Consider the following 14,281-nt stretch of genomic DNA (forward strand, 5'->3'; position numbering starts at 1 on the left):
CTTCTTAACCAACACTACAAGCCAATTGCCTCAATAATAGCACCTTTAAAATGTAGATAGTTGATGGATCAGGGGATATGTTTTGTACAGAAGTCTTATTTTACCATTGTTGAAAGTCTCAAGCTTATGACGAGTGCCTTTCTCAGAGTCCAGAGTTTAAACAACTGGAGCCATTTTTGAGCAAAGGGTTAGGGGAAAGCTGTTGCTTCAATATGTATTTTGTATTCCAACGTGATGTTAAAGATAGTGTCTCGTTTATAATTGCTGCATCGTTTAAGTTATTGACAGGATTAGTTTTATGGGAAGTCGTCTGCTAATGTTCTTTTCATCAGGGATGACAAGAAACCACTTTCTGTTTGTGTAATATCTAGACACAGTTGACCAAAACTAAATGTAATTGTAAAGCTTTGAGTCAACTGCCGATCAAGGGAAAGCAGGGTATTCACACCAAATCAACATAAGTCTGTTTTATGAAGGTCTTTATTATTTTAGGACTTCCACTACAGTGTTTTGTATACATGGGAAAAGAACACTTATCTGTTTGGGAAATGTAATTAAGCACATCCGTCTAAGACACTTGCTGCTGAACACTTCACTGTTAATGACCAAAAACACCAGTCACATTGTTGCATAATTATGTATTTATTAGAAAGAAACTCGAGGTGCCACCTTGCTTGAACTACAGTAACTTATCTTGTGTAACCATGGCCATGTACTGCAATCATACCTTGAATTGTGTTTGTATTTGAAGCATAACTAAATAATATTATCTAGCATTTCTACTTGTAAGGGGGCATTCAAGTCCATACCCAGACCCAATGTCTTGTTCTTGTTTAATGAAACAAAGCTACTTATTTCAATATCAGGAAACCTGAATATCTATCTATCCTTAAAGATAGATATGCACAAAGTATCTCTAATAGTGCAAAAATAAAAATACATTTTATAAACTGGTATGTGCAGTTTTGTACACGATTTGTTAATCCAAAACACAGGATCAAGATGTCATTAATTGAGGGTGAAAAAGGTCTAACCCTCCCTTTTGCAGTCTGAAGTACAGCTGGTTTATCGGACACAGTTTAAGCCAAGTCCTGGAATGTCACACTTAAACTGAGATCTTCCTCTTTGACAAGGCAAACAAGTCTGTAGTGTCCAGCATAGGATTTTCTTCTTTAACGTTGATCTTAGAACAACTTTGGTTTCCACCAAAGTCTGTTTCAGCTTTATTCGGTCAACATAAAAGTAAGTAACTACAAAACACAGAATTACTTGACTCAATATGGGTCATGCTTTGAAAAAGGTTGAGATGTTTGACCTTTTTTGTCTAAAATGAGCGATTGTTACACAATCATCAAGTGTGGGACTTGAGTTCAAGAGACTACACAATCATAGTAAACAAAAGTAGAATGTAAGAATGATCTGCTAAAATGATGACATGACAAACACATTTAAGTACAGTATGTCACTGAGCACATTAATACTTGAGCTTAATGGATTTGGTTACCATTCCTCCATCCTATCATCATTTCTCTCAACTACTTTCAAGCACTGGTCTGAAAACTCCACAAACAGCGGCTCCTGCATGGCAGCCTTCATGGCATCTGCTTTTCCGTCTGCCGCGTCAATGGTGCACATTAACTGACGGAGGTGGGGGTTAAGAAGCAGATCTCTGAGCTCCTTAGATTCACCTGAAGGTGAGGGCAAAAACAATTGTGTGTTAGGGTGTGTTCTCACTAGAAACAGAGTTTAGGATAAAATGTCCTTTGCTCTGCGTCGTTTGGAGCTGTGAGAACGCGCATTCGAAGTCACTCCCGGAGCAAACAACCAACGGATGCTCCGCTTGAAAAGGGTGGTTTCGCTCTGGTAAGAAACAACGCTTGTTTTACTCCCTGAAATAATAATAAGAAATTGATCTTTACTTTTACTTCGTTACTTAATTACTTATTTTACATAAAGGGCTGTGAGAACGCAAATCAGGGAAATAATTTATGCAACAATGTTGCAAACTCATCTACTTGCTCCTGGTCCTGATTCGGACTTTCATGTGAGAACATGACCTTAGAATGATTTAAAAACATGAATAATCAATGACCATTTAAATCCATTAAATGGTTACAACAGTAAGGACATGAATGCAAGGTGACAATATCATACACTGCAATATTTGAAACTTAAGGTGATGTTGACGGTCACTGTGTTCAATCTATAAATGTCTTCTAAATCAGTGTTTTACCTAATAGTTGAAGCCTCTGAAGTGGAACTTTATCTGCTTGGTGTTCGTCATCAAGGAGGTCTCGGACAGTCCAGGGCTCTCCTGCTAGAACAATGAGATTAAAAGACCCGAACTACCCACTGTACATACTTTGTGTTTTGTCCCCCGCCCCCACCTGTGGTGTATGTCCCCACCTGTCCTACCCGCTGTACATACCTTATGTTTTGTTGTATTGTTCTTCCCATGATGGATGTGTGTTTATCTTGTAGATAGTAATAGTTATTTGTCTGTATTATCTAGTAGATAGTACTAGCTTTTTTGTCTGTCTTACATGTAACGATGAATTGAGAATCAAGGACCCCAATTGAAATAAGCCAGTGGCTTTCTTGGGTTTTTATCCTGTTAGTTGACCTTGTATGTAATATGTACTTTCATGTACCTACTTCTGCAAATCTTCTAATAAAGTTTTCAATCAATCAATCAAAGGCAAACATGATTCATATCCTACTGACTTCAAATGTATTCTTCATGACATGTTACCTGGTAATAAAACAGAACTGCCAAGCATCAACTGCCTTGACTATTTTTATACAACAGTTAGTTCCGACCAAGTAATTTGATTGGACAAGAGGCATTCCATGAGTGCTGATATACAGTATAACAGCACTGGGACTTTTAACTATACAACATAATCTCTGTTGTCACTTATTACTGTTAACAAATAAATTGCGCTGTAGAACTGTTGTATAAAAGCAATATCATACTCGAAGTCGTGCTGTTATACTGAATATCAGCACGGCTGTGATTGGGTCGTAGGTACGAGGCCGCAGCCTGCAGGCTGATATTCAGTATAACACACTCCCTCTCGTGTGATATTCAGTATAACACACTCCCTCTCGTGTGATATTCAGTATAACACACTCCCTCTCGTGTGATATTCAGTATAACACACTCCCTCTCGTGTGATATTCAGTATAACAGCACTCCCTCTCGTGTGATCATGCTTAAGTATAGCATATTCACTTCCAGGGGCAGTTATATTATAAGAAGGTGCATTTCAGTCGGACAGGAACGTTTTGGGGTTTTCATCTCAATGATTATTTGTTGAGGTCTAAAAAGAAAATACAAAATTAATATAGGCTATACATACAAAAGCATCAAACCTACCATTCCTAGAAGCTCCGTCTGTATCCTGAGCAGGGAGCACAGTCTGTTTAGGAATGGGTACGCAGGTATCTGGACAGAAGAACATCAACATCAGCTACTTTGATTCAACTTTGACTGTGATCAGCAGAACTTCAATTCAAGCAAGGCTCTCATTATTAACCACTTGGCTCTTACCCTTGTGTGTCTTGTAACAACTCAGCGAACAACTGGAGAGGAGAGAAACAACAACATGTATTTTCATGAGGAGAGTATTATAGATCCAAGATCTCCAGAGACCCATCCCACCCCACCCATCCCACCCTGGGTACGAACACTTTGCTCGGCTGCCCTTGAACAGGCGGTTCAGGACCATGTTCGCAAGGACAAACAGACTGAAGCTCAGCTTCTACCCCAGGGCCATCCAGGCCCTGAACACAGCAAAGACCTAGGTTCTAGGCCCTGGACAGTCTGGACGGATTGATGGCAGCTGCTGGATTGAAATCAAGTGCAATACTGAAACACAACTGTGAACATTTCAAACCTGCAAACTGTGACACTTTAAATGAATGTGCAATAACACTATGTGCAATATGACAACCCTCGGGTACATAAGGTTCAGAGATAGGAAATGTTAGAATAGGTATAGCATAGCATAGAGTACAGCACAGTGTTTTATTTGTATAGTATAGTGGATAGTGTACATCAGTGGAGGCTCCTCCATAGAGGTGGAGGAGGCCTGGCCTCCCCAATAATTTGAGAGAAGAGAGAGAGATTTAAAAAAGCAATACAACTTTTTTTTTATCAGACACACAACATACAATTCATAACAATACTTCATCCATTTCTAATATTTATCCTGCAGAACAGCACTCATACACGCGTGTGGCGGAAAAAGGTACTACACGGAGGCCAGGCCTCCTGTCGGAAAGTGGTTTCTCATAGAAGTCAATGTAATGCATTTTTTTTCATGGCAATATGTGATTGGCCAAATCACTGAAAATGGGTGGGCACAGGAGGCCTGGCCTCCGTGTAGTACCGTTTTCCGCCACACGCGTATGAGTGCTGTTCTGCAGGATAAATATTAGAAATGGATGAAGTATTGTTCTGAATTGTATGTTGTGTGTCTGATTGACATAGTGTTTGAGTGCTTTTGACATGTCATTGATTGTATGTAGTATGTTGTGGTGAATGTTGTGAGCCTGAGCAGAAGGGACAATAGCTGCTGCAGGCGGACCAGAGATTCATGCCAATTGTTTTGTTTATTTGATGACCCATTGTGCAGGCAATAAAAGCTGCTTCATCCACCATCCTGAGAGTGTCCCAATCCCTTCAGTACCGCCAAACACAAATTAATAATTTTTAACAAAGCAAGCGGAAAAAAAATTGGCCTCCTCAATTCTGGAAGTCACCAGCCTCCACTGGTGTACATAGCCTTTATTTATGTAAACCAGCTCTTCTCCCTTCTTGTTTTTAGTATTTTTTTTCCTAGCACCAGGGGAGCCCCCCCTCCCAAATTTCGTTGTATGGTACCTGTACTATATTAATGACAATAAAGACCATTCATTCATTCATTCATTCATTCATTCATTCATTATAGTAATATAACAGTACATAGCTAGTTAGCTAGTTGTGTGTGTCAAAAAACGGACGATTCTAGCTTAGCAGTTTGTGGATTTGGGCTAAACGCGCCAGAATATACTCACTATCTGATGTAGCAGGCCGGACATCGGTATTTGGGTGTCTGTCCACTACACACGATGCAGATCTGCATGTTTAAAAAGGTTTAATGCAGCTTGTTGTTGTTGTTGTTGTTGTTGGATGAGAGTTGAGCTTTGAGCTGCCAGGCTGGCTTATAAACACGTGTTCAGGGAGGAGGGGCTTATAAACACGTGTTCAGGAAGGAGGAAGCGTGGAAGCGACGAGGAGGAAAACACCGTCCAATGGCAGTGCGGTGCTCTAGTGACACCTACAGGCCAGAGAGAGTAACTCCCAAAACATCTCAGCGGTCTGTCTGTCCACAGCCATTTCAGGTAGGTCTGTCTGTCCACAGCCCTTTCAGGTAGGTCTGCACTGTGGCGGACACAGGCTGTTTGAAGGGCAGGGGGGGGCGAAAAGAAAAAAAGGGCACCTACTGCACAACATGGGACCCCATCAGTGCACACGGTCAAGTTTAGACCATTGGAAGGGCAGCCAATAGGGCACATCCTCTAATTTTGCCACTCAAAAGGGCACTTTAGTGCAACGTTTTTCAACGGTGGGGGCACATGGTCAAGTTTAGACCATTGGAGGGCCACCAATAGGGCACGTCCTCTCATTTTCGCCACTCAAAAGGGCATTTTTGCCACTCAAAAGGGCACTTAAGAGAGACGTTTTTTCAACCGTGGGGGCACCAGGAGGGGCGGTCGCCCCCCCTGCCCCCCCCCCCCCCCCCCCGAGTCCACCAGTGGTCTGCAGTGTGGTTCTCTGGTCTGTATCAAGAGAACAAACCTCAGAGCAGGAAAGAAAATGCTTTCAGACAGACATGTTTGCTCTTAGATAGTGACAGTTGATCTGATTTTAAGCACTGAACCTGTGTCTCCAATTTATGCTGGAATCATGGTTTTCCACATTGGTAGAGTGAGAGCCTGGTGATGATGAGAGAGTGAGAGCCTGGTGATGATGAGAGAGTGAGAGCCTGGTGATGAGAGGGTATCTTAGCAAAGCTAAATAATGCAGAGGGGAAGTGCTGGAGAAGGAGAGACATGGTTGGGAGGGGAGGCCGGAGGTAAAGAGAGACAGGGTGGAGATGGAGTGACACTGGTTGAAGAAAAAATGACAAAGAGGTATGGAAGAGTAGTCTGAGAGGGAGAGGAGGGGCTAGAGAACATGTAAGAAGGACAAGAAGGGAGATGAGAAGGGAGATGGGGAAGGAGTTGAAGAGGATAAGGAGATGGAGAAGAAAAATAAAATGAGGGGAGAGAGTGAGAGAGGCCTCTCAAATGGCCTACTGTGATGTCACAAAACCTCGTAACAATGGTGACATAAATGACAATGACAATAAAACACGTCAAGGTTCCAGAACTATGGTTTCTGAGTCAGTCATTAGCAAAGTCGTACAAGGGTTCCACACTGGCCATGAATGGACTCTTCTCTGCTGTCCATCTTAAACCCAGAGACACATAGGTAGATATAGACAACTATAGATTAGTTCTAGGCGATATTTAATCAAATGGATTACATAACACGTTTTTTTAAATGGATGCCCGAACAGGAGGAATGTTTCTGGGTTCGTCTCCCGGACTTGTGTCTTCTCCAGGTGTTCAGGTGTCTGGGGGACAAGGACCGGGCACGGGCCGCCTTGGTCTGCCGCCACTGGCACCACATCATGCATTCCCCATCCCTCTGGAGGGCCCGGACCTTCAGTTTCTGGCAGCTGGATAAGGCCGTCTGCTACGCCAGAGTTTACGGACGCTACCTGGAACACCTGGAGGTCCGTTTCTCCCAGTCACTCAACTCCCTTGTCCCCATGTCGATGTTCCTGGCTGCTCTCCACGAGACGGACGGCCGCCTGCGCTCGCTCACCATCCCCCACATGGAGCTGGACCATTCGGCCTGCCACCGGAGCCTGACCATCTACCTGCGTAGCCGGGGCTCTCACCTGGAGCACCTGAGCCTGCGAGGGGCAGGTCTCAACCTGCCCCAGGGCCTGGAGGTTCTGGAGGCGGTGGCGGCTGCCCAGCAGCATGTCCATCTGGTCCGGAGGCCCGGGATCGCCAGCCTCAACCTGGAGGACTTCTTCTCACAGTCGCTGGCGGTGTACATTAGTCCGGGCTTCACACAGGTCATCAACAAGTGGGTGTGGGTGTGGGTGTGGGTGTGTGTGTGTGTGTGTGTGTGTGTGGGTGTGGGTGTAGGTGTGTGTGTGTGTGTGTGTGTGTGTGTGTGTGTGTGTGTGTGTGTGTGTGTGTGGGTGTGGGTGTAGGTGTGTGTGTGTGTGTGTGTGTTTTTGAGTGGCTCCTACATACTCTTGTTTATTAGCTACTCTTTTTTTACTTGTGTGTGTGCAACTGTGCATAATGTGCCTGCAAACACACACATACTTGTCGCGGTCTTTAAAACGCACCTTGATTTGATGTTGACCAGGTTCCGGGGCCTCTCCACCCTCACCCTCGACTACTCCTGTCTGTCCAACGAGCTCCTCGCCGGCCTGGCCGTGTCGTGCCGTAGCCTCTGCGGCGGCGGCTCCCTCCGCTCCTTCACCTTGCGCTGCCACCTCAACGAGCCGAACGTCCCGGTGATCTGGGGAGACTCCTGGTCTCACTTGGCCCGGCGCTGCCCAGACATGCAGGTCCAGATCTCTGTGGAATGGATCATCTGGAACCTGCACCATCTGGGTGGGATCCTGCTGAGAGAGATCCCTCTGAGGTCACTCAGTCTCACCAGCCCCTACTCCAGGAGACTGAACTGGAGCGCTATGCCAGCTCTGAGCAGCTTGGTGCCCTGGTACAGCAACTGTCTACAGGTAAGGGGGATTGGGAGGGCTCCATAGAAATAGAATGAGTAGAATATTCATAATGATAATACTGCTAGACTTTGTTAGACTTTGATCGCTGCTTTTATGACATTTGTTTGGTTTTTGGTTTTATGTATTTGTTTTGCTTTTGTTGTTGTTGTTGATTTATTTATTTTAAAAGCGCTTTATAAATGTAATCAATTATAAGCATTATTATTATTCTTAGAATGGACATGGTCCCTCAAACCAACAAGGCATTGTTATATATAGTTGCTAAGGTAACCATTATTGCTGCAGGTGTAGAACACAGAAAGTTAATTCAGAGGCGGGACTAATAGCAAGCGTCAAATTACTGAACATTCCGATGTCAGTTGAGTTTAGTTGGTTGTTAATAAGGATGTGAGATAAAACTTCCAAATGATGACCACAAGATGGCCGCCACTACACCCACCATGGAATGTTGATTTGAATTAGGATGTTTCTTATGGTATGCTCTGCTCTGTCAATACACAGTAGCAGTCAGCAGTGGAGTGTTGATAATGCTATAGGGGTGTTATTGAATATGTGAGGACGTTGTAATGAGGAACATGGGTTGTATACCATTCATTGTAATTCATGGAATGGAATGAGGACTGGTGTTTGATACCATTCCTCATTTTGTTCCATGCATTACAATGAGCCCGATTTCTACCTCCACTAGCCTCCCCTGATGTCCCTTTCCTGTTCAGGCTCCTAGGGGTCCTAGAAATCTATTTAATGTAGTGGTGTCCTTGATGTGGTTGTTTTCCCTCCCTTCAGAAGCTGACCCTGGACCTGAACAACTACCATGAGTCGGTGGACGAGGAGCTGCTGGCGCTGGTTCTGATGTGCTCCAGGCTCACCTACCTCAATGTCTTGGCTTTCCTAGACATCAGCTTCCTGGACCAGCTGCTGCAGAAACGCCTGGACAAGAAGACCATACTCAGAACCATCAAGGTAGGTCAGACCGCAGCTTGACCTGGGGGGTATTCCACCAACGTCGCTAAAGGAAAATCCAGGCTTATTTTTGATGAGTCTGGCGAGACCAGGGTCAGTGGTCTAGCGCCCCGTCCTGGACACCCAGCCAGGAATGCCATCATAAACTCGTGAGCTTAGAATGATAAGGTTCTATCTCCGTTTAGGGTAGTTCAGAGATTTTGACCGTCAAAGTTTTTACATTCCATTATGTTTTGTGAGATGGAACTTTTTGTATTTTATGAATTACTAACTCAAAAATGTCAACATTTTTAAAATAACACCACACACAGGCATTAATAAACACCTAATGGATCAGATTATGTAAAAAACTAAATTTTGACAAAAATGGAGATAGAACCTTATAATTCTAATGTCACGAGCTGTTATAAGTTATATTCTTAATCAATAGCTATATATAATCAATCTAAAAGTCATGTGTTGTACCAATCCCTGATTGCCCCTTTAATGTAAAAACAGGCTAACTCAAACGTGATCTGAATCATTGCAGCATGTCACTGTGGGTTAAAACAACTGAGGACATTTGATGTGTTTGGAATATGTTTTATTGAGCAACGTCTGCCATGGTTTATACACTGCATGTGTATTAATGTAACCAGCCCAGGAGTCAGCTTCCTAAAGTAATACTTTATCTCTTTTGACAATCCAGAGCCACTTCTCTCCTAGACCAGAGTTGTTAATTGAACCCATTTCGTTGGTTTACGCACAGAAGATTGACCTGCAATTGTTACTCTTGTAGTGCCGGAGGAAAAAGGAAAGACGTAGGCAACGTAATGATAACTGTTTAATCAAAATAACAACTTGTACTCTCAGTACAGGACCAGAAAATAGATCACCAAAACTGTTGTGTCTAAACAGGAAGTTGCAACGTTAATAATCCTCCCCTCTGCCCCTAGTGCCAGAACTGGTTCCCTCCCACTACACAACCAACAGTAAGAGGAGAACATGAACCCATAATGTAGTCACTACACCAGCCCCCCCAGTGTTCACCTCAATATTGGAAATCCTCACGGCGAGGAGGGCGTATGGCCCGGCCCCTACGATCGTAGGTAAAGTCAGGAGGTGCGGGAGGAGGTGTGACATCGCCCATCACGTCCTCCTGCAGGGAAGGACGGGGGGCAGTGACGACCGGGGGCTCGCGAGCTGCGGGGGGTTGTCGGGGTCGGAGGGGGGAACGGCCAGGGCGCGGCAGGGGAGGTAGGACTGGAGGCCGGCCTCTGCGCGGTGGCAGGGCCAAGTCCAGGGGCAGTTCAAGGTCCAAGTGGGCCGGTTTGAGGCGATCAACGGACACACACTCAGGCCTACCCCCCATGTCAACCATGAAGTTCTTGGCTCCGGCCTCGATGACACGGAAAGGCCCGTCATAAGGAGGACGTAGTGGAGTCCTGTGGCCATCATGACGAATGAAAACGAACCTCGCTGAGTGCAGCTCCGGGGGCACCCTCGAAGTAGGGACACCATGCTGCGTAGTCGGGACCGGGACGAAGGTCCTGGCGCTGTCCAGCAGGGAGGCGCGCTGAGCGGCGGCGGACCAGGGCTCCGTTGACTTGGGAATGAAGTCACCGGGGACCCGCAGCGGCTGTCCAAACACCAGCTCAGCGGACGACGACTGGAGGTCCTCCTTAGGCGCTGTCCTGAGCCCCAGCATGACCCACGGCAGCTTGTCAAGCCAGTCGCTGTCCGTGAGGCTGGCTCGAAGGGCGGCCTTCATGGATCGATGGAAACGCTCACAGAGCCCGTTCGCCTGCGGGTGATAGGCGGTTGTGCGGTGGAGCTTGACCCCCAGATTCTCCGCCACCGCTGCCCACAGCTCTGAAGTAAACTGTGAGCCACGGTCAGAGGAGAGATCAGCAGGGGTGCCGTAGCGGGAGACCCACACCGCGATGAACGCCCGGGCCAGGTCGGGGGCTGTCGTTGAGGAGAGCGGAACTGCCTCCGGCCAGCGAGTCGTCCTGTCCACCATGGTAAAGAGATAGGTGTATCCGTGCGAGGGGGGCAGCGGCCCTACCAGGTCCACGTTTACATGATCGAACCTCCGCTCAGGCACAGAGAACTGCTCCAGGGGGGCCTTGACGTGTCGATGCACCTTGGCGCGCTGGCAGGCGATGCACGTGTCTACCCAGGCCCTCACATCCCTCTTGAGCCCATGCCAGACGAATTTCTCTGACACCAGCCGTGAGGACGGTTTCCTACCAGGGTGAGACAAGCCGTGTATCGCCTCGAAGGCGGGGCGCCTCCAGTTGGCGGGGACCACCGGTCGTGGCTGACCCATGGAGACGTCGCACAGGAGCGTGGCCCCTGCGTCACCGAAAACCACCTCTTCTAGGCGCAGTCCTGTGTCCGACAACTTGAGAGCCTGGACGGCGGGGTCGGCGGCCTGGTCTGCAGCCATGCGCGCGTAGTCCAAACCCAGTTGGACCGCACCAACCACCGCCCTGGAGAGACAATCCGCGACCTGGTTGGACTTCCCAGCAACGTGCTGGACGTCTGTGGTGAACTCGGATATGTAGGCGAGCTGGCGCTGTTGGCGGTCGGACCACGGCTCCGCCACCTTGGACATGGCGTGCGTGAGTGGCTTGTGGTCCACGTAGGCCGTAAACTCGCGGCCCTCCAGTAAAAAACGGAAGTGTCTGACAGCAAGCCACAGCCCGAGGAGCTCCCTGTCGAATGTGCTGTACCTTTGCTCTCTGGGAGACAGCTGGCGGCTGAAGAATGCAAGAGGCTGCCAGGCGTCCCCAACCCACTGTTCGTACACCGCTCCCACAGCAAAGTCAGAGGCGTCCGTGGTGAGAGCAGTGGGTGCCGAGGGCGAGGGGTGGGCCAACATGGCAGCGCGGGCCAGGGCCGCCTTGGTGTCCTGAAAGGCTTTGACACGCTCCGCCGTCCAGTCCACCGGCTGCTTCAGAGTCTTGCCCTTCTGGGCATCGTACAGAGGCCGCAGGATGTGAGCGATGTGGTGGAGGAAGCGATAGTAGAAGGTTACCATCCCGATGAACCCCTTGAGCTCGCTGATTGTGCTGGGGCGCGGGAAAGCAGCGACAGCTTCCACCTTCGAGGGGAGGGGGGTCACCCCCTCTGCGGAGACCCGGTGCCCGAGAAAGTCGATGGTGTTCCGTCCGAACTCACACTTCGCCGGATTGACAATCAGCCCATGTTGGCTGAGCCGTGTGAAAAGGGCCCGGAGGTGGGACAGGTGCTCCTCCTCCGTGGTGCTTGCGACGAGGATGTCATCCAAGTAGACGAAGAGGAATGGTAGGTCCCGGAGCACCGAGTGCATGAGGCGTTGGAAGGTCTGCGCCGCGTTCTTCAGGCCGAACGGCATCCGCAGAAACTCGAAGAGTCCAAATGGCGTGATTACGGCCGTCTTAGGGACGTCCTCGGGGTGCACCGGCACCTGATGGTACCCCCGTACCAGGTCCACTTTGGAGAAGAAGCGTTTGCCTGCCAGGTTCGCTGAAAAGTCCTGGACATGTGGGACCGGGTAGCGGTCAGGCTTGGACGCGTCGTTGAGGCGGCGGTAGTCCCCACATGGGCGCCACCCGCCGTCTGACTTAGGGACGATGTGCAGGGGAGACGCCCAGGGGCTGCTCGAGCGCCGAACGATGCCCACCTGCTCCATATGCGCAAACTCCGCCCTGGCGATGGCCAGCTTCTCCGGGTTGAGGCGCCTGGCCCTGGCGTGGAGGGGAGGCCCCTCGGTCTCGATGTGGTGCTCCACTCCGTGTTTCACCGTGGGCGCGGAGAAGGTGGGCTTGGTAAGGTCGGGGAATTCGGCGAGCAGCCGAAGGTACTGGTCACTTTCGGCGAGCATATTGGACCACCCGCCGTAGACCGCCTCCCCCTGCGTACAGGCGAAGGAAGCGAAAGTCTGTGAGTTGACCAGGCGCCTGTTCCCCACGTCCACCAACAGGTTGTGGGCGCACAGAAAATCCGCACCAAGGAGGGGAAATGTGACAGCCGCTATGACAAAATCCCACGAAAAGCATTGCCCTCCGAAGCACACGTCCACCGCCCTAGTGCCATAAGAGCAGATAGGTGTGCCGTCCGCGCCTGCCAACTGCGGACCACGCTCCTCCTTCGCCACATCCGATCTCTCTGCCGGAATGATGCTCCACTGGGCACCTGTGTCACAAAGGAAACTGCGACCAGAGGCGGTGTCTTGTATGAAGAGCAGCCTGTTGGTGACGCCAGCGCTCAGGGCCACTACTGAGTGCCGGCCCCGCCGTTTCCCGTCGGTCCGAAGGTGCAGGGTGAGCGGCACCGTTTGGCCTTGGCGCCAAAAGTGGCGTGGTAGAAACAATGGCCCGCAGCGTTACCCTGCTGGCCAGAAGGTCTGGCGTCATCCTTCGCTCTCCTGCGACGGTCGGGTGGCGGGGCGGCCGCGGGAGCGAGCAGGTCGGGGGACCGTTGAGGCATGGCCAAGACGAACCGGTCCGCCTCCCTGGCCAGGGCGCGGGGCTCCCTGATGGCGGTGTTGGCCAGCGCCATCCTAACTTGAGCTGGCAATGTGCGCATGAACAGCTCTGTGAAGAGGATCATGGGGTCTTCTGTACCGAGCAGGTTTAGCATCCTCTCCATGCGCGCAGAAGGCCTCTCGTCACCCAAGTCCGACATGGCAAATAGGCGACGCACCCTCTCCGCAGTGGACAGTTCAAATGTCTCTAGAAGCAGGGCCTTGAGGCGCTCATATTTGTTCGTCGTCGGGGGAGCAGACAAAAAACCTACCACTCGAGCTGCGGTGGAGCTGCCCAACATTGCCACAGCATGGTTGTACCGGTCGTCGTCGTCATCGATGTCACTTTTGTTGAAATGTGCCTCTACAATAGCAAACCATGCAGCAGGCGTTGAGTCCCAGAACTCTGGTAGCTTGAGAGTGGGAGTGTGCGCACCACGCGTTACCCTGACAGGGGATGGTGATGGCTGCCGCTGGTTTGAACGTCTTCCTCGCCCGGACATTTTGCAGGATTGTAATGTTCGTTCGCTGGTTTTTGTACACAATTACGTTAACAAAAATCCACGTCGGGGTCACCAGTGTAGTGCCGGAGGAAAAAGGAAAGACGTAGGCAACGTAATGATAACTGTTTAATCAAAATAACAACTTGTACTCTCAGTACAGGACCAGAAAATAGATCACCAAAACTGTTGTGTCTAAACAGGAAGTTGCAACGTTAATAATCCTCCCCTCTGCCCCTAGTGCCAGAACTGGTTCCCTCCCACTACACAACCAACAGTAAGAGGAGAACATGAACCCATAATGTAGTCACTACACTCTCTTATTATGCTTTTGTACTACTTGTGAAACTGACCTCAGTGTGGTGTAACGCATGTGTAACAATGTGACCAGTTCAGGGTGGTTTATAAACTGTGTACGTGTGTTCCAGGTGATCATCTTCACCAAAAACCACAACACACAGGAT

At 48.9% G+C, this 14,281-nt stretch overlaps 2 protein-coding genes across 3 annotated transcripts in view; one reads left to right on the top strand and one right to left on the bottom strand.

Annotated features, from left to right (window-relative positions):
* Positions 1-2: 2 nt before the first annotated feature.
* Positions 3-5,201, bottom strand: znhit3 (zinc finger, HIT-type containing 3). 2 transcript variants are annotated; one of them, XM_080549727.1, is made up of 5 exons: positions 5,062-5,201; positions 3,554-3,585; positions 3,380-3,448; positions 2,234-2,317; positions 3-1,688 (listed from the first exon to the last, which is right to left on the bottom strand). In XM_080549727.1, exons 1-5 carry the CDS (start codon positions 5,127-5,129, stop codon positions 1,501-1,503), a joined length of 441 nt encoding a protein of 146 aa, XP_080405853.1. In that variant the 5' UTR covers positions 5,130-5,201; the 3' UTR covers positions 3-1,500. The 2 variants fall into 2 exon arrangements, with proteins under 2 accessions (XP_080405853.1, XP_080405854.1); XM_080549728.1 differs by having other exon boundaries at positions 4-1,688; positions 2,234-2,314.
* A 1,395-nt stretch (positions 5,202-6,596) lies between these two features.
* Positions 6,597-14,281, top strand: part of LOC308174376 (F-box only protein 39-like) — a gene marked incomplete at both ends in the record, with an annotated part of 7,790 nt that continues 105 nt past the window's right edge. The window contains 4 exons of the mRNA XM_080549455.1: positions 6,597-7,189; positions 7,481-7,859; positions 8,649-8,825; positions 14,246-14,281. The exon at positions 14,246-14,281 is cut by the window's right edge and continues 105 nt beyond it. Of these exons, the coding sequence (XP_080405581.1) occupies positions 6,597-7,189; positions 7,481-7,859; positions 8,649-8,825; positions 14,246-14,281 (1,185 nt within the window). The remainder of the gene's footprint in view (positions 7,190-7,480; positions 7,860-8,648; positions 8,826-14,245) is intronic.

This window comes from Nansenia antarctica (assembly GCF_963989245.1).
Source record: "Nansenia antarctica genome assembly, chromosome: 20".
Classification (NCBI taxonomy): Eukaryota; Metazoa; Chordata; class Actinopteri; order Argentiniformes; family Microstomatidae; genus Nansenia; species Nansenia antarctica.

What these genes read in the sequence shown, in the direction of transcription:
- znhit3 (XM_080549727.1), bottom strand. Translation starts at nt 5,129, where the DNA reads ATGCAGATCTGCATCGTGTGTAGTGGACAGACACCCAAATACCGATGT. An exon ending in CCGGCCTGCTACATCAGATA is followed by an intron (nt 3,586 to 5,061) that starts GTGAGTATATTC and finishes TCTCCTCTCCAG; the next exon opens with TTGTTCGCTGAGTTGTTACA. An exon ending in TTGTTACAAGACACACAAGG is followed by an intron (nt 3,449 to 3,553) that starts GTAAGAGCCAAG and finishes TCTTCTGTCCAG; the next exon opens with ATACCTGCGTACCCATTCCT.